Raw genomic sequence first — 20,840 nt, 5'->3', positions numbered from 1 at the left:
ACAACTCTTCGTCTTCATCAATCCACCAACCGTAACTACCTTCACCATCTACTGCCAACCACCACCACTAGTATTTTCACAGACAATCGCAAACATCCATGCCCACAGCAGGATTCAAATCCGCAGCCTTTTGGCTGGAGAGCGGATATGCTAACCACTCGGCCAACCAGGCCGTCTATGTTGCTTGTGTATTAATCAGAATTAGTGTCACTGTTGATAGTATGAAACAAATATCGATAATAAATAAATATACCATTTTATTCCATTGTAAGGAATATTTAAGGCTAATTATTGTAAAGTTAACTGCATTTGGTATTCAAAAAAGTATTGCAATGATATAACTTAATGGAGGGGAGGGGGGCAAACATACATATGCAAAGGAAGTACATGTTAATAAAAATAAATTTAACTTTTTTTAAATAACGTTTTGAAATAGTATATTAGAACAAAATTTTTGATTTTGAATTAGCATATAGTTCGCATTACAGTATTTACATATTTTAAATGTAATATTAGATATTTCTGAATTTGAATATTATTTTCTGACTTTATAAAGAAACTTTTCTGCTCTCATTTTCCCTTTAACTTTTCAGCCTGGTTGCTTACTTCCAGATGGCAGCAGACAAGTTTCTGTGGCTGCCATGGTAGCCAACTTTAGTAAACCAACTGCTGAGAAACCCTCACTATTGGACCATAATGAGGTAAATATTACCAAAAATTGTATTTGATCATAATATCATGAATTATAGGGGGGGGGGGATTATGCACACATGCACTTTCAAGTCAGTGTGCCATCCCTTAACCATTTCTTGACATACTATTCTTCTTGCTCTTTCCTTTCCTCAGCTCAGTTTGTAGTTTTCAAACTACATCTTTTATTGTCTTATTGTGCAGCAGTCACAAGACAATTCCTTAATTTATTTTTAATTGCTTATTCCTTCATGTGGCCAGATTCAAATATCTAACACTTCCATCATCTGTTGCTTATTAAAATGTGCAGAGGAAGAATGATTTTGAATGTGGAAAGATGTGATGATAGTTATTTCTTGAAAAGAAGTGTGTAGAATGCCTGTGTGTATTTATTAAATGAAACTTGAAGGGAAGCAAGATAGTTTGAATCATGTTTGATGCTGTATCCTGCTCATGGAGAGCACAGCCTAATAGTGGAAAAAAAAAATTTTTTTTTCCCTCTAATGCATGTTGCTACACCCATACTCTGTCTGCTGATATTCCCCAACATCAAAAACATGTCCACTCAAAAACAGTGTATAATGATTTATTCTATATGTTGATGTATAGGAATGAGCACTGAACTTTTTAACTAGTAAGTTAGTTAGGCAAATAAACTATTAATGGAAGACATGTTTTGTATATGAACAACAGTCATCCAATACCATTTGTAGTTGATTAAAATTGGAAACTGCTCTGTATAGTATGTTAGAGATAATTCTGATGAAAACAAGTATGCTTTCTTCATTAGCTGTATTTTTTATGCATTTGTCTTTCAGATATTCCTGTCGAGAATTGGGGTAAGGGGAATATGTTCTCCAAGACCATCTTGGAGTAGGAAGTGATGTGAGATAACATGATCTCTAAAATGTTCATAAAAAGGCTTCTAAAATTGCATTTGGGTGCCATTCACGAACAAGTAAGCCTGTTCATGAATGGCACCTAAATGCAATTTTAGAAGCCACCACATTGAACTGTTTTGAAAAATACAATAATGTCTTTCTCAGTGACTTAATAAGAACATACCACTGTCATTGTATTGACAGGGAAATTTGGCCTAACAGTTTCTGTAACTCAGTGATTCAGAATTACCACTGGTAATTCTGAATCACTAACAGAAACATCTTATATCAGTTTACTGTGTTAGCTAACCAAATCGTTGCTGTTATGTATTTTATGTTATGTTCATCCTGAATAGATGTATGCAGTGATAATTATTTCAATTTGGCATTTTTCTTTGCATATCTATTTATATTATTTTGTGCTTAGATCACTGTAAGGGCAAATATAAGTATAAAATAGAATTGTCTGGAGTCACTTAAGGGTCAAAACTAGATAACTTGGAGGAGACCTTCAGATAATCTTTTAAGGAATGTGGACAAAACAACGGAGCTTCTGATCTAATGTCCATTTCTTACCTTTTTATGGTGCATCCATTTAGTAGGTATCTATATGGATACTGAACAAAATGGGATGGGCTGGCTGTTTGGAATTTAGCTGACCAAATTGTATTCTACTTGGCTTAAACCAAAATAAAATTATGGTACAACATGACAGAATTTCATGCTGGCTGGGGTTTAAACCCAGTTAAACAAGTCCCCCCCACACACACACACCCTCTGTTTTCATTAGGGAACCAGGGTGAGTAACAAATAGTCGGCTACTGGAACAAACTCAGTCATCTTCAGCATTAATGGAAAAGAAATGGAACTCACAAAAGAATTGAGTACCACATCAACATAATAGGTGTTACTGAAACAAAGAGGCTAGTGAAGAAATATTTATCAATATCAAATACATGCCTCAAGTGAAAAAGATAAAATGATTTGTGTAAAGTGGATGAATGACTAACAAAATTAAACAGGAACTGTAGATGGAAAAGAGGTGAAAGAATATAAAAATGGATGGGTGGAGAGCAGTTGCAAACTATAAGGGTTAATATGGTAAGGAAGGCAAAAAATGGAATATGAGGAGAAATTAGCTCTACAGTCCAAGGAATACTTTTGTTGTGTGGCCAGTAGAAGGAGAGGTGATTGTGAATGAATCACCCTATTAGATGGAAAAGGAGATAAAGTGACCAGTGCAGATAAGCAGATCTGTTTAGTGATTGGTTTATTGTGGCATTTCATCTTAAAAGCAGGTTTTATTCTTGGAGGGATGGGAAGGATTGAAGGCTTAGAATTGGTGGAGAATGTGTTTCAAATATTACATACTCTGGAATTTAATAAAACAGCAGGACTGGATAGGATTTCACTGCATGTTTTGAGAGAATGTGTTATGGAACTGATAGCTCCATTGACCTGGCTGTTCATTGAGAGCCTGGCTACTGGAAAAGTGCCCAATGAGTGGAAGGAGGGTAATATATTGCTGTTACACATTAGTGATGGTGGTGGTAGAATGCAGGCATCAAATATAGACCAGTTTGTATTTCTTATATGGTTGTTAAGATTTTGGTAAAGATTAGGACAATGAGAGTAATATTATCTGTGAAAATCAGTATTGGTTTGTTGATTTGTTGAGTAGTGCTCTAGTTTCAGTAATTTGCTTTCCTTTTAAATAAAGTGATGAGTGGCTGATGAGAACAAGGCACATGCTGCCATTTTGTGAGATTTTGCAAAGACATTTCATAGGGTACCACATAAGTTGATATTTAAAGTAACACATTATTAGATATCAGATTATTGAAGTGGATTGGAAATTGCCATGTGATAAATATCAGAGTTGTGTATGGGGGAGCTATATTCAAGGAAAAGGAAGGTCACAAGTTTTGTTCCACAAGAATTGTTGCTTTTTAACATTTTTTAATGTTGATGATATTGTGACTGGATTTTAGGGAGATACTTAGTTATTTGCAGATGATGTGAAGTTTGAGAGGGGTATTAGTAATAGTGCTGATGTATTGCTCTTCAAGAGGATTTGAATAAGCTTGAAAATTTAAATCTAAGGTCTTGAAATTTGGGATCCACAGATGGGAGGCTATGTACTCGTTTGGTGGATCTATACTAGAGGAAGTGGATGAGGCAAAAGATATTGGGATAATTGTCAATAAAAATTTGGAGTTTAGGACACATTACAAAAGTGGCAAAGACATCCCAGAGGAGTTCTGCAATACAAAGATGAACTTTGACTAGTAGAGATTTATTGCATAAATCCCTGATCAGGCCATATCTGGACTGTTTTGTCTATATGTGGTCACTGTGATTTGAAGAGGATAAACTAACCCTGGAGAAGGTATAGAGGCAGATAACCAAAATGATATTAGGACTCTTCAGTGTTAGGATGATAGACTGAGAGCATACTGTCAACAGAATTTGGTAGTTAGAAGACAATGGATGACATGATTGAGACATTTAAACGGTTGAGAAGTAATTGCAGACATGGAGATTTTTCATATAGTAGAAAAAAGGAGGAGGGGCAAGTTCAAGAGGCCATCCCAGGAAGTTACAAAAGAGGTGGTGAGTATGAGGATGACAGATGGCTTTTTTGCTTGGAAGGTGATTGGACCATGGAAGTCATTGACTATAAATGCAGATAGTGCCTTTGTGTTGTCTAAGATGAGTTTTGCATGTTGAATCTTATGACTCATGGTAATCCAGAATAATAGTGGTGATCCATGGTGATCTAGAACAACTGGAGAAACAGTTGGTGTTTGGTTCAGAAGGATGGAGAATGAAAGAAAGAGTGAATTGGGAAAAAACATAAAAGTGCAAGAAACTGAGAGATAAGAGATAGTATTGTATGGGAATTTGATGATAAGAAGTATACTTAATGAGAATGTGATGAAAGCATGTTTTCCAGGTGCGAAGATAAAGGATGATAGTGAAGCTTTAAGTTTGCGGGAGAAAGAAGCAAACAAGTTAATTGTTCTGACAGGTATGAGTGATGTGAAATTTGAGAAATATGTAATGAGAGAAGATGTGAAAGAGTTGTTAGAAGAAGCAAAAATGAAGAGTAAGAAAGTAAAGATTGTGGGTCTGCTACCTCGGTATGATAGGACAGAATTGAGATGAAGGGTCATGATTGTCAATGAGGAGATTATGCAGGAGCAGAGGTGTGCAGTTTATAGATGTGTGGAGTGAATTTGATAGACTGCACTTCAATGGTTTGAAGTTAGGAGCTTGGAGAAATTGTTCTTCAGTAAGAGGTTGGAAGTGCAAAACCAGGGAAACTGGAGATTTGGGGGGGGGGGAGCAAACAAGCATGTGTCTATCTACCCCTGGGAAAAATGAGTGTGAATGCGTGAATGACTATACAGAGAAGCCACTCCTGGGATAGATAAATATGAGTGTAGGAATGATTATGAAGAGATGAGGGCAGTTCCCAGGTTTCAAATTGGAATGGGCAGGTAATGACATTATGTAAGGGTAACTGTGAATCCAAAGGGATGTTGAAATGTAGATACATGAATGCCTGAAGTATCAGAAATAAAGGAGAGGAGATTTTAGCATTAGTCAGCTCAACTTGACCCAAAATTATTGGCATCAGTGAGACCTGGTTGCCAGAGAAAAATGTATTTTCAGAGAAGATAGAAGAAATAGGACAGGAGGAGGGGGTATTATATAGAAGTTTGTAGAAGATTGTAGATTTGATAGAAATTGTTCGTTTAAAGCTGTCTGGTGTGAGATAGACTAGGGATAATTATCTGAAACAGCACATGCAGAAAGGAACCAGGAGTTTGAGCATGTTTGATCTGATATTAGCATGTGTTAAGAAGATCTATCTATAACTGCAGTAGTAACTCTACCTCTGATCGGGGATGTGACCATGCAGTCTTGTCTGGGAGGTTGCTCAAATATAGAAATTTCAGTCATGAAAGGGTTTGTGCGGAACTGCAAAAATGGCGATTATGACAAACTTAGGAGGCAACTTGGAGAGTGCTATGACAAATGATATTATATGTAATGAATGTCATTAGTGCATGGGATGCAGGCAAGAATTGTTTGAGTGAGGTATTATCAGAGCGCATACCCAGAGTCAGGAGGATAAACTGAGTATGGATTAAGTGGATGACTAGCAATATAAAGCAGACACTACCAAAAAATAAAGTATTTTGGAAGGAATATAAACAACAAGGTGATCAGCATGCCCATGAGCAGTATAAATCACAAGCAAGAATGGTAACTAGTATGATAAGGAAGACTAAATCAGATTTTGAGAGAAAATTAACTAGCAGACCAATCCAAAATCCAGAAGTTTTTTTGCTATGTTGCAAGTACAAGAAAGAATGATTACAGAAAGATAAATTTACTCAGTGCTGATGGTAGAAAAGTGACAGAAGCAGAAGAAATAATTCAGTTACTAAGTGATCGCTTTGCAAGGGTATATCATCCAGGTGATGACTTTGCAGTTACTGAGCTGACAAAGACTGATATGAGTATTGAGGTAGATGAACTGGAGGTACTCAGTATATTGAAAAATATTGTGAATACAGCACTGGGCCTGCATAGTATGTCTGCTTGATACTACTAGAATGTGCAAGTGGACTTGCAGCACCTCTGAAGAATTTGTTTAATCTAAACCTTGGCTCTTGCAAGGTTTCAAGGAACTGGAAAGAGGGTAAGATTCCATTACATAAAGGCAGACAGAAATAGCAAGTTACAAAAGACCAATTTAACCACTAATTTAATCTTTAAGACTTTAAGAGCAATTTGAGACTTTAACCACCAAGTAAAATTCAGGAATGGGTGGATAGGAATATGATACTCTATATCAGCAGGGTTTTCTAAAAGGTAGGTCCTACCTCAGTAATTTATTCATATTTTATAATAAGGTAACAGCAGAATTGGATAAAGAAAATTGCTACACCATGATACTGCTGGACTTTGCAAAGGCATCTGACAGAATACTGCATGGAGAACTATGACATAAGTTGGAGCAAATGGGAATGGATATGAGGCTGATGGCATGGATGAGGGTGGTGGCTGATAGACAGATATCAGAGAGTTGTGTATGGTAGAGTGGAATTAATACAGGATGATGAAAGGAGTGCCCCAGATGATGATCCCAGTACAGAGCTGGGATTATCATCATCAAATTCCTGATATCTACCCTCAATGTGCATGTGCAGGATAATATGATAGTACTACATGAAAAGTTACAACATTACTATCTTCTGATCAACAATTTTCCTCCAAATTAAACTGTTATCTATCAAGATTCCAGTATTATGAGATCTAATATTTTTCTCTTTTAAGACTTTTTACTGTATCAATCTATCTACTTGGTCTTCCTCTGGGTCTTCTCCCTGCCAACCTAGCAAAGTACACTTGTTTTGCTAATCTTTTTTTCCTCTCCCATTCTGTTTAAGCAGCCATGCTGCTTGAGATTAGTTCTTCTAACACATTCCTGAATATTAACAAGCAAGTTCTTTCCTAATGTCCTCATTTTTAATGTGATACTGCCATTGATACCATCTGTTGACTCCACTAATCCTTTTCTGAACTCTCATATCAGGGGTCTCCAGACTTTGACCAAGTGTTTTATTTCTAACTCAGCTGTCAGATCCATAAGTTAAAATTGGTTTGAACACAGTCTTGTATACAGCTAATTTATGTTTTGACTAATTTCTCTCTTATTCCATATAAATTTATTCAGTTGATTTCCTACCATACCAGCTTTGTTGATTCTGTTGTCTTTCCATATTTAATTTACAATCTTTACTAAAAATTGTGCCTAAGTAGCTAAAATATTTTGCTTGTTCTATAGGTTCTCCATTCACGATGCAGTTGATATTTTCAATGTCTCTGCCTATTTTCATTTTCTTTGTGTTGTTATTGCTGATTTTCATACCAAATTTATTACAACAGTTATTCAATTTAGTCAAGGAATCTTGCAGACTTTGTCCCTCAGTAGATTCTACTAAGAAAGAAGTGAAGGAATTTTTTGAGGCAATGGAGAAAGTGGTTAACACAATGAAAGAGTCGGTCCTTGTTGATGATGTAAACAGCACAGTAGGAAATGATTACCAGACAAATTGAATTTATTGGAAAAATTTAAAGAGAAGAGCAAAGTTTGGCCTGTATCCGGTCTCTTTCCATATTTTCTTTGTTCGTCCCTGACTTCTGTATCCTCCAACTGGGTGGTATCGGAGTATTTTTTTGGGTAATCTTGAACTGTCCATTCTTTTGATATGTTCAATACACTTCATTCGTTATACTTTGTTCAGTACTGACTTTATTTTTAGGCCTTTATGTATTTCTGTACTGCTGCTTTTGTCCCAATGAGTACTTTGAAATTTTGATGTCAACGTCTGTTCTTTTGTATTGTTGGATCGTACATCCTGGCGTTGAATCCGCTATCTTGTTGGAATGTTATTCTTATTTAAATTATCCGTTTTTATTTGTTAGATGCTGAATGATACTGATCTGAATATAGAGAAATTTATATTATCCTGCGGCACCCTATATTCAGACTAGTCTATATAATATAGAGGAATCAATCATCAATTAACTTTTTCAATCTCGCTTTATACAGACCGAGGTTAATATTATCATTTAAGGCTTCCGCAAGGTCCGATATTTTTTCATGAGCGGTGCAATGAAGGAGAATCAGGCAAATACCAAATTAGAATCAATAAAACAAAACATTTAATGCAGGGTTATATAACATGTACATTAAGTATAACTTTGAAAACAAGATAATGTAAATCAACTTCGTTCAGGTATTCATAACAAACATAAAACATTAGGCATTAGACATCCAGCTGTCAATTCTACATTCTTCCGAATAATTAAAATGGTTCACACAGTTCAATGTTACAGAATCTTACAGTAAATACTCTTATAGTAGAACTCTCTAATTCTCTCTTAGTCAACAAACACTTTAAAGCTCCATACTTCGGCTAATTTTAGTAGAATGCCACAGTTAATGTTAAGATATATTAGGCGGAGCTAACTCTTATTTCTTCACGCTGAAATATAAAAAAATGGACTGCTCTTACCGAGTTATATCCTTTGCACATCGGATTCACTATAGGCACACTTAAAACTGAAGTTAACTATCACTTTGAAGTATCACTATTCAAAAGGAATCTTCACTATATAACTGAAATATTAAGCATAGAGCTTCACAACTCTTGATTCACTCATTTTAGGTAATCTACTTATTCCTTGTTTTCTTCTATGCATTAAATTCAGCTTTCCTAAAAAAAAATTGGAATTTGTCGTAATTTTAGAATTCCCTATAAATATTCCTAATTGCCTATTAATTTCCCGGTTCCTTCCTAATCTATTTACAGCATATCCAAATCCCTTTGCTGCGCCGTTACTTTACTCCTTGCTGTCCTGAATGCTTCTCCCTTGTTTACTTTCATTTTCCAATAAAAATACCTCCATTCTTCCCACTAAAATCCGGTTCTAGCCAGTTCAGCTCATATCAACTCCTTCTCCCTTCGAATACATAGCTCACGCTCCATGCACGTACTATCTAAAATTAACTCCTTTTCCTTGACAACAGCCAATCAAATGCATTCAGAAGAATTACATAAAATTACTTTCTCTTTCAGTAATGTTAATAAAAAAAATATATATATCACAGTTCATATAATATACGTTTAAATTTACTAGACTCCAAGTATATGAATAATAATTTATAAGTAATAGACTAACAACAAATGATATTTACAAGTCTTGCTTATAACATGGTGGATTATGTTAAATGTGAATGAAGAATTAAAACATACAAAATAATTTCATTCACAATTTAACAGTATATATGATACAGCATATTCAAGGTATCTGAAGCAGTTAATTTGTTCTACAATTTCATTTTCAATCATCATTTTACTTCTGACTGATATGGTCCTTTAAAAACTATGATTTTTGTTTTGTCTGTTGATATTTGCATTCCAATTTTTTTTTTTCACTTATGTTTAAGGCATATATTGATTTTTGGAGTTCATCTTCACTTCTTGCTATGATTATTTGATCATCTTATTAAGTATAGTTCCATGATCCACTTTAAATGCTGGTTTTATATTTTCCTTCCATTTCTTTACTATTTGATCTATATAGGTATTAAATAACAGTGGTCACATTGAACATTCTTGACGGATCCCTCTGTTTATTGATTTCTATTCTTTAACTTTTTCATTGATTCCTACAGCTATTTGGCTATTCTGATACATGTTAGTTATTTCAACAAGCAGCTGATTTGGAATGTTTGGATTCTTCAGTATGGTCCACAGTTTGTTCCTTAAGATTATGTCAAAGACTTTCTGGTAGTCTACAAATACTGTGTAAATTTCTGTTGTATTCGTAATGTTTTTCCATTAAGATTTTTTTATGTAAAAGCTGGGTCAATGCATGATCGTCCTTTCCTTATTCCTCTGTATTTTCACAGGTGCACTTATTGCCTTTTTTTATATATTGGGATGGTAATTGCCTTATTCCAACTTTCTGGGATTTTTCCTTCCTGCCAGATGTTGCTAAATAATTTTGAAAGTTGTTTGATGAATAGGATGCCTGCATATTTTATAAGCTCTATATTTACTTCATCTTCTCAAGGGGATTTTCCTGATTTGCTTTGCTGCATTGCTTATTGGATTTCTTATAATGTTATTTCTTCCACTGTATAGTTAGTAGTAAGCATTATGTCAGTTTTAGATTCTTTATTATCTTGCCATTAGCTTTGGAAAAAGTCCAGCCAGGTTTTCTCTTTGATTATTTCAAGTTTCACTTTTTCTTTTACCTCTTTTTTAATATTCCTTAGAATTTTGTATGCATTTGGGCTCTTCACTGTGAGATCTCTTTCCAATTTTGTTATGAATTATCCCATGTTTCTCTGTTCTTTTTTCAACATGCTTTCTTTTGTTATTGCTCTTGTATTTATAATTAATTTTTTCTTCTAGTGATTTTATGTTTATCCATTGTTTATATGCTTCTTTCTTATCTTTGATTATTGCTTCAATGTTTTCAACTCAGTTTCTTACTTAATTTCTCTTCTTCCATTTACTTTTTTGTTCCAAGGCATTTTGTTGCTGCATTTATTAATACATTTTTAAAAATTATTCCATTCTATCTCTATATCATCATTTTCTTTTATTTACCCAAGTTTTCCATTCTTTCTTTGTGAATAAAGATAGTTGATACTTTTATTATTAAAGAGTTGAACTCTATGGAGATTTCTCTGAGCACTGATTTGGTTAATTTTAAACCATCTTGGGAGTATTCTTAATTTTCCTTGTAAGAGATAATGATCAGATTCTATTTCTGCACTTCTAAATACCCAGCTATCTAGTATCATATTAGCTGTTTTCCTATTAGATATTATATAATCTATTATACTTTTTAAGTTTCTTGTTTTCCAAGTGAATTTGTGGCAGTCTTTATACTTGAAAAAAGTGTTAGTAATTTAAGTTATTATAAGTTTGTATCCATTTTTATTGCATGTTGTTTTCCCTTTGTTCCTATATTTGTACCTAGTGGAATGTTCCTTCCTCTGCCATAATGTTATCATTTTGGTTCTAGACATATTAATATGAATAAAGTTATACAGTTTTTAGTTCTAAATGATTGTATTATAAATCTGGATTGTATTCAGATGTGGGGAGCTAATACATAAAATGGTGGGGGAATAGCAAAAAAGCTTCTAATTTTTAGTGATACTACTATCACTAGAAAGCAATGTGTCACTGTGGACTGGTATAGAGAAATCAGTATACCACATCACATAGTGCCTCCATATTGCAATTGGAAGAATGACAGAATATTGTGCCCCTCAATTTAAAAAAGCCTGAGTTCAATTTTGTAATGATGAGAGGAATATTTATATGGGCTTTTTCAATCAAAGTTGAGTTAACTGATCTCATATGTAGGTAGCAAGGTTTTTCCTCCAGGAAACTGGGTTTTTCATCCTGCATACAGGCAAATCAGTCATCAGAAAACATGCGATTTACAAACAAAAAATACTGTTGGTGGAATGGGCAGTAGATGGTAGTTGTGTATAGTAAGAGACTTAAGTAATAGGGGAGATGGTTAGATGTTATAGTGGAGTGCCTTCCGTTGATGTTATACTTTTAAATAAATCCAACTGCAAGTCTGCAAGATTCCCTGCCTAAATTGAATTTAGTCAGGGAATTGAATTGAATTCCCTGACCTGAATAAAAAATGGAGAACCTATAAAACAAGTAAAACATTTCAGCTACTTAGGCATGATTTTTAGTGAAAATGGTAAATTAAATATGGAAATAGACAACAGAATCAACAAAGCTGGTATGGTAAGAAGTCAACTGAATAAATTTATATGGAATAAGAGAGAAATTAGTCAAAACACTAAATTAGCTGTATACAGGACAGTGTTCAAACCAATTTTAACTTATGGATCTGAGAGCTTGGTTAGAAAAAAAAACACTTCACCAAATACTAGAGACTGCATATATGAGAGTTCTTAGAAAGATTAGGGACATGATTAGATTGCATCAATGGCAATATCATATTAAAAACAAGGATATTAGAAAAAAAACTTGACATTGTTAGCATCCAGGAATGTGTTAGCAGAGCTAGACTCAGGTGGTATGATCACTTAAACAGATTGGGAGAGGAAAGATTAGCAAAACAAGTGTCCTCTGGGTCATTTCCTGACAACTGGCAGAGAACACTTGTTTTGCTAATCTTTCCTCTCCCAATCTGTTTAAGTGATTTAAGGTGGATTGATATAGTAAAAAGTGCCTTAGAAGGCAGAAATATAAGATCTTATAACGTTGGAGTCTTGACAGATAACAGATTGATTTGGAAGAAAATTGTTGATAGGAAGTTAGTAATGATGTAAGGTCTTCATGTAGTACTATCCTTCATAATATCCTGTACACCCCTTGAGAGTACATATCAGGAATTTGATATGTACTCTCAAGGGGTGTACAGGAGAGTACATATCAGGAATTTGATGATCACAATGAAATGTATTTTGGGTGGCCTTTTATTTTAATATTAAGCTGGAAATTTCAGATAATGAGGAGAAAGTCTTCTAAATTGCAGTCTGCCCTCACTATAGCAAATGTTATTATTGCCAACACGTTGATGTTTTTTGCAAACTACAGAAAAGTCCTAGCTCAAATTGTGAAATTCTGTTGTATAGAAAATTCATTACAATAAATGTTCTACATTTACAGTGGTGATTAATGAATGTGTTAGTCATTACAGAGTCACTTACAGTGAGAGTTAATTATATCATAATATAAGAACTGTATACACTGTTATAAAAGTAACAAGTTTGAAATCCATATTCATTTAAGCATTTTTAATTAGTATTGGCGAAGGAACATTCTACATAGATTGATTTAAAATGCTGAGCATTTCTGTATTTATTTTTGTTATGGTAGGTGGTGACATTCTTTCATGAATTTGGACATGTTATGCATCAGATTTGTGCCCAGGCAGATTTTTCTCACTTCAAGTAAGATTAGTACTTCATATTTTAAGTATGCATTATATTTCTTTCAAATAAAAATAGATTTTTCATAGAACCACATTTGTGCCAATATTACTTGATAAATACTGATATTATAATGACATGAGAAGATTATTTCTGGATGTAATAAATAGTAAAACAATATTCTGATAATATATTGCATTGAGTAAAGCAGTTTTACAGATTAGCTAATAGATCATGCACAAAGTGAATGTGATAACACTCATGGAGACTTCTTGAAATTTATTGGTTATTACGTTTCTGGTGAATTCTGATATGGAATATCCTTTGAAACTGCTAACTGTAAGAATTTTTAGCTGTAAAAACTCTTGATTAGTTTTAGTTTCAGATACTTTGTAGTATTCTCCACATACTCAGGAGAATAATAATTAATTAATTAGGATAACAAAAAAAAAGGTATTTAGTACATATAAGCCAATGGAATTTATGATTAATTCCATTACTATTCAGTGCTAATAGTTAAATAGTTCATCAGTTAAATGCCTGTTTAAAACAGCACATCATATCTGAGATCAACATGCTCAAGATTTTTGATGAAGAACAAAGCTTGATATAAGACCATTACCTAATTAATGTAATTGTTGTTATTATTATTGTTATACAGCTATTTCCATGTGTCAAAAGACTTACTGTGGGAGAACCATTATTCACATAATACTCATCATACCTCTTGTTGAACTCATTCACTGATGAAGCACACACAACCACCTCTGGCTCCATTCCATCCATTCACTGCACTCTTAGTAAAATATTTAGTTTTTAACACCCTTGCCAATCACACTTTTGCACAATTTCCATCGGTGATCCCCTCCTTTTCCTACTTTCCCATGTACTGAAAAAAAGTCTTTGTTATCAAGCCTATAAAACCACTTTAATAACTTATATGCTTCTGTCACATTTCTCTTTTTTTTTTTTTTCTCCTCCTCATCATCATAATCAAATTCCTGCCATGTACCCTCAAGGGGTGTACAGGATACGATAGTACTACATGAAAAATTTACATCATTACTAACTTCCTATCTACAATTTTTCTCCAAATTAGTCAGTTACTTGTCAAGACTCCAACATTATCAGATCTTATATTTCTATCATCGAAGGAACTTTGTACAGTATCAATCCACCTATATCTTGTTCTTCCTCTGGGTCGTTTTACTGCCAACCTGGCAGAGAAAACTTGTTTTGTTAATCTTTCCTCGCCCATTCTGTTTAAGTACCACCTTACATTAGCTCTGCTAATACATTCCTGGATGCTGACAATGTCAAGTTCTTTCCTAATATCTTCATTTTTAATATGATATTGATGCCATCTGTTCACTCCTCTAATCTTTCGCAGGACTCTGATATCTGCGGTCTCTAGTCTATGGTCAAGTGTTTTATTTCTGACCCAGCTCTCAGATCCATAAGTTAAAATTGGTTTGAACACTGTTTTGTATACAGCTAATTTAGTGTTCCAACTAATTTCTCTCTTATTCCATATGAATTTATTCAACTGACTTCCAGCCATATCAACTTTGTTGATTCTATTGTCTATTTTCATATTTAATTTACCATCTTCACTAAAAATCGTGCCTAGGTAGCTGAAATGTTTTACTTGTTCCACAGGTTCTCCTTTCACAACACAGTTGACCTTTTCAACGTTTCTGCCTATTTTCAATGTATTTGTCTTTTTATTGCTCACCTTTATATCATATCAATTACAACAGTTATTCAATTTAGTCAAAGAATCTTGCAGACTTATAGCAGATTTATTTAGAAGTATAACATCATCCACATGAAGCAAAGAGCACATTAACATCTCCAATTTTGATATCATGTTTAATACCACTTCCCTTCATAATGTGATCCATATATATAATGAATAACAGAGAAGATAATGTACATCCTTGTCTCACACCAGATTTAACATTAAACCATCTTCATGTACTTCAACTGCTGACTAACAACTCAAATAAAGACTAAGTGGGGTGCTTAAGGGTCAAAGCTGTATAACTGAGAGGAGACTCCACATAGCCTTTAAAGGAATGCGGAGAACCGCCCAGGGCTTATGACCTAATGTCCAATCCTCACCTTCTCGTGGTGCACCCTGTTGGGTATCTACTTGGATACTGAACGAACGAGGATGGGCTGGCAATTTGGGATTTAGCCGACCAAATTGTATTCTTATGTTAAACCAAAATAAATAAATAATGGTACAACATGACAAAATTTCATGCCGGCTGGGGCGTCGCCCAGTTAAACAAGGCCCAAGTTGTTTTCGCCAGGGATCCAGGGCGAACAGCAAAAAGTCAGCTACTGGAACAAATCTGAAAACAAACCCCAACTCAACATCACCAGAGTTAAAGATCGGTACTATCAACGTAAGAAGCCTGAATGGCAAAGAAATGAAGCTAGCTGAGGAATTAGATAAGTACCAGATCGACATAATAGGGGTGACTAAAACAAAAAAGACCAAAACTGGTGAGATCTTTCTGAGCAATAAATACAAAATGTTATATTCAGGCAATGATAATCAAGGAAAAGAAGGAGTAGCCATAGTATTCAACACAAAATACGATACTAATCTTCTTGAATGGCAGTCAGTCTCAAGTAGAGTAATGTGGGCAAATATGAGAATAGGGAACTGGACAATGAGACTTATTTGTGCCTATGGTCCCACAGAAGGTTCTACTAAGGTAGAAGTGGAGGAATTTTTTGAGACTTTAGAAAAAGCAACTGACACAATGATAAAGGAAAAGTTGGTCCTTGTTGGGGATCTAAATAGCAGAGTAGGAAATGATTGTCAGACATGCAAAAATATTTTGGGAAAATTTGGAGAAAAGAGCGAAGCTAATAATAATGTCAAATATCTGTTGGATTTCTGCTCAGAACATGGACTGGTTATTACTAACACCATGTTCCAACATAAAAATGTGCACAAATTCAAATGGAGAGAAGAGGCAAGGAGTAAGAAAAGTCTCATTGACTATGTTATTGTTGATAGTGATATTTTCTCCCTGGTGCAGGACACCAGAGTTTACAGAGGATTTGAAATTGCAAGTGATCACTATTTAGTCTTGAGCAGGATAAAATTGAATTTCATATTGAAAAGAATAACATGTAAGAAAGTTTTAAAGCGAATAAAAGTTGAGCAGCTCTCAGATGTGAACTGTAGACTAAAATACACAAAGATTATTGAAGAAAAAATGAAAGAGTTTGAGAACAGGAATCAAACCTTGGAGATTCAGTGGCAAACTCTGAAGAAAACATTGATTGATTCTGCCAGAGAGGCATGTGGTGAGATTGTCTGCAAGGATAAAAAAAAATCAGAACTCCCTGGTGGACACAGGAAGTTAAAGAGGCAGTGAAGGAAAAGAAGAAAGCATATCAAAAGTTCCTGTCAAATAAGTCTGCTTGTGCTCTTAGAGAATATAGAGACAAATACAAGAATGCTAAACACTGTGTAAAACTAGCTAAACAAAAGTCATGGGAGGACTTTGGCAAGAATATAGAAAATAAATATCAAGAAGGTGGCAAAATATTCAGGAGGTTGTTGAAGAAGCTTAGGAATGGAGGAAGAGTGTTGTAAAAGGAATTAGAGATGATAAAGGTGACATGATAACTGGAGAAAAAGATATCCTTGAAGTATGGAGTAATTACTTTGAAAAACTGCTAAATGAAACAAGCTGTGATGACAGCACGGTGTTAAAAAACACTGACCAGGCATGCAGTCAGGAATACATATCCATGCTTGAAGTAGAAAAAGGCCTCAAAGGCTTGAAATGTGGAAAGGCAGCAGGAGTAGATGATATTCGACCAGAAATGCTGAAGTATGGTGGTATAAGAGTCTTACAGTGGCTGCACTGCATAGTTCAGAAAGCCTGGACAGAGGGACGAATTCCTGATGATTGGAGTAGAGCTCTCATAGTACCCATATATAAAAAGGGAAATAAAACTGAATGTGAGAATTACAGAGGTATTTCCCTACTGAGTGTTCCTGGCAAAATCTATGCAAGTATACTTGAGAAACGGTTGAGAAGAATTGTGGCAGAAAAGCTTGGTGAAGCTGGATTCAGGCCAAATAGAGGCTGTCAGGATCAGATCTTCACTTTATGACAAATAGTGGAGAAATCATGGGAATATAACAAAGATCTGTATTTAAGTTTTGTCGATCTGGAAAAGGCATATGACAAAGTGCCAAGAGAGAGAAGCTATTCAATACATTGCAGTTATATGGTGTCAATGGGGCAATATGTCAAGCAATACTTAGTCTTTATTTGAGTTGTAAGTCAGCAGTGAGAATTGAAGGAAGTACAGGAAGATGGTTTAATGTTAAATCTGGTGTGAGACAAGGATGTACATTATCCCCTCTGTTATTCATTATCTATATGGATCACATTATGAAGGAAAGTGGTATTAAACATATCAAAATTGGAGATGTTAATCTAAGCTTTATGCGGATGATATTATACTTCTAAATAAATCCGCTACAAGTCTGCAAGATTCTCTGACTAAATTGAATAGCTGTTGTAATAGATATGGTATGAAGGTCAGCAATAAAAAGACAAAGACAATGAAAATAGGCAGAATCATTGAAAATGTCAACTGTGGTGTGAATGGAGAACCTGTGGAACAAGTAAAACATTTCAACTACTTAGGCACGATTTTTACTGAAGATGGTAAATTAAATATAGAAATAGACAACAGAATCAGCAAAGCTGGTATGGTGGGAAGTCAATTGAATAAATTCATATGGAATAAGAGAGAAATTAGTCGGAATACTAAATTAGCTGTATACAAAGCAGTGTTCAAACCAGTTTTAACTTATGGATCTGAGAGCTGGGTCAGAAGTAAAACACTTGACCAAAGACTAGAGACCACAGATATGAGAGTCCTGAGAAAGAGTATAGGCATGAACAGATGGCATACTTCAGTGGCAATATCATATTAAAAACGAGGATATTAGGAAAGTACTTGACATTGTCTGCATCCAGGAATGCGTTAGCAGAGCTAATCTCAGGTGGTATGGTCACTTGAACGGAATGGGCGAGGAAAGATTAGCAAAACAAGTGCTCTCCGCCAGTTTGGCAGCAAAATGACCCAGAGGAAGATCAAGATATAGGTGGATTGATACGGTACAAAGTGCCTTAGACGATAGAAATATAAGATCTGATAATGTTGGAGTCTTGACAAGTAACAGACTGATTTGGAGGAAAATTGTAGATAGGAAGTTGGTAATGATATAATTTTTTCATGTAGTACTGTCATATCCTGTACACCCCTTGTGGGTACATGGCAGGAATTTGATGATGATGATGATGATAAAGACTAAGTGTTGCTTGATATAATGCCCCATTGACACCATATAACTGTAGCATATTGAATAGCTTCTCTCTTGGCACCTTGTCATATGCCTTTTCCACGACAAAACGTAAATATAGATCTTTGTTATATTCCCATGCTTTCTCAACTATTTGGTGTAAATTAAAGATCTGATCCTGACAGCCTCTATTTTGCCTGAATCTAGCTTGTTCTTCACCAAGCTTTCCTTCAACAATTCTTCGTAACCGTTTCTCAATTATACTTGCATAGATCTTGCCAGGAACACTCACTAGGGAAATACCTCTCTAATTCTCTCATTCAGTTTTATTTCCCTTTTTAAATATGGGTACTATGAGAGCTCTACTCCAATCATTGGGAATTCGTCCCTCTGTCCAGGCTTTCTGGGCTATGCAGTGTACCACTGTATGACTTTTATACCACCATACTTCAGTATTTCTGGTCTAATATCATCTATGCCTGCTGCCTTTCCACATATCAGGCCTTTGATGGCTTTTTCTACTTCAAGTATGGTATGTATTCCTGATTGCATGCCTTTTGAGTGTTTTTTACCAAAGTGCTATTACTTTTTGTTTCATTTAGCAATTTTTCAAAGTAATTACTCCATACTTCAAGGATATCTTTTTCTCCCATTTTCATGTCACCTTTATCATCTCTAACTCCTTTTACAGCACTCTTTCCTCCATTTCTAAGCTTCTTCAACAACCTCAAGAATATCTTACCATCTTCTTGATATTTATTTTCTATATTCTTGCAAAGTCATCCCATGACTTTTGTTTAGCTAGTTTTACACAGTGTTTTGCTTTCTTACATTTGTCTCTGTATTCTCTAAGAGCACAAGCTGACTTGTTTGCCAGGAGCTTTTGATATGCTTTCTTCTTTTCCTTCACTGCCTCTTTAACTTCTTGTGTCCACTATGGAGTTCTGATTTTTCTATCCTTGCAGACAACCTCACCACATACCTCTCTGGCTGAATCAATCAGTGTTTTCTTCAAGGCTTGCCACTGAATCTCCATGGAATTTGATTCCTGTTCTCAAACTCTTTCATTTTTCTTCAATAATCTTTGTGTATTTTAGTTTACAGTTCACATCTGAGAGCTGCTCAACTTTTATTCGCTTTAAAACTTTCTTACATGTTATTCTTTTCAATATGAAATTCAATTTTATCCTGCTCAAGACTAAATAGTGATCACTTCCAATTTCAAATCCTCTGTACACTCTGGTGTCCTGCACCAGGGAGAAAATATCACTATCAACAATAACATAGTCAATGAGACTTTTCTTATTCTTTGCCTATCTCTTAATGTGCACATTTGTGCACATTTTTATGTTAGAAAATGGTATTAGTAATAACCCGTCTATGTCCTGAGCAGAAATCCAACAGGTATTTGTCATTATTATTTGCTTTGCTCTTTTCTCCAAATTTTCCCAAAATATTTTTGTATGTCTGACAATCATTTCCTACTCTACTATTTAGATCCCCAACAAGGACCAACTTTTCCTTTTTCTTTGTGTCCGTTGCTTTTTCTGAAGCATCAAAAAATCCCTCCACTTCTACCTTAGTAGAACCTTCTGTGGTACCATAGGCACAAATAAGTCTCATTGTCCAGTTCCCCATTCTCATATTTGCCCACATCACTCTAATTGAGACTGCCTGCCATTCAAGAAGATTAGCCTCATATTTAGTGTTGACTACTATGACTACTCCTTCTTTTCCTTGATTGTCATTGCCTGAATATAACATTTTGTATTTATTGCTCAGAAAGATCTCATCAGTGTTTGTCTTTTTTGTTTCATTCACCCCTATTATGTCGATCTGGTACTTATCTAATTTCTCAGCTAGCTCCATTTCTTTTGCCATTCAGGCTTCTTATGTTGATAATACTGATCTTTAATTCTGGTGATGTTGAGTTGGGGTGTGTTTTCAGATTTGTTCCAGTAGCTGACTTTTCGCTGTTCGCCCTGGTTCTCTGGCAAAAACAACAGGGGCATTGTTTAACTAGGCGATGTCCCAGCCGGCATGAAATTTTGTCATGCTGTACCATCATTTTGTATTTTGGTTTAAGTCAATAAGAATACAATTTGGTCGGCTAAATCTCAAATTGCCAGCCCATCCTCGTTCGTTCAGTATCCAGGTGGATATCCAACAGGGTGCACAACGAGAAGGTGAGGATTGGACATTAGGTCAGAAGCCCTGGTCGGTTCTCCACATTCCTTTAAAGGCTATGTGGAGGTCTCCTCTCAGTTATATAGCTTTGAACCTTAATCACCCCCTTTTTTTTTTTTTTTTCTCCTATCAGCTAGTTTTCGAAGCCAATAGATGTTCAGTTTGTTCTCATAGCACGCATTGTATAGACCCACCACAATCT

General features: G+C 35.0%; 1 protein-coding gene across 1 annotated transcript in view; it reads left to right on the top strand.

Moving 5' to 3' along the window:
- The window catches only part of LOC150092594 (thimet oligopeptidase-like), a 329,903-nt gene that overhangs the window by 235,245 nt on the left and 73,818 nt on the right, over positions 1 to 20,840 (top strand). The window contains exons 11-12 of the mRNA XM_090414823.1: positions 594 to 701; positions 13,046 to 13,119. Of these exons, the coding sequence (XP_090270949.1) occupies positions 594 to 701; positions 13,046 to 13,119 (182 nt within the window). The remainder of the gene's footprint in view (positions 1 to 593; positions 702 to 13,045; positions 13,120 to 20,840) is intronic.

This window comes from Typopeltis vanoorti, chromosome 25 (genome assembly GCF_054136105.1).
Source record: "Typopeltis vanoorti isolate ZY-2024b chromosome 25, IOZ_Tvanoo_1.0, whole genome shotgun sequence".
NCBI lineage: Eukaryota > Metazoa > Arthropoda > Arachnida > Uropygi > Thelyphonidae > Typopeltis > Typopeltis vanoorti.
The sequence above is the reverse complement of the archived record's forward strand: the minus strand, read 5'-3'. Positions and strand labels throughout refer to the sequence as shown.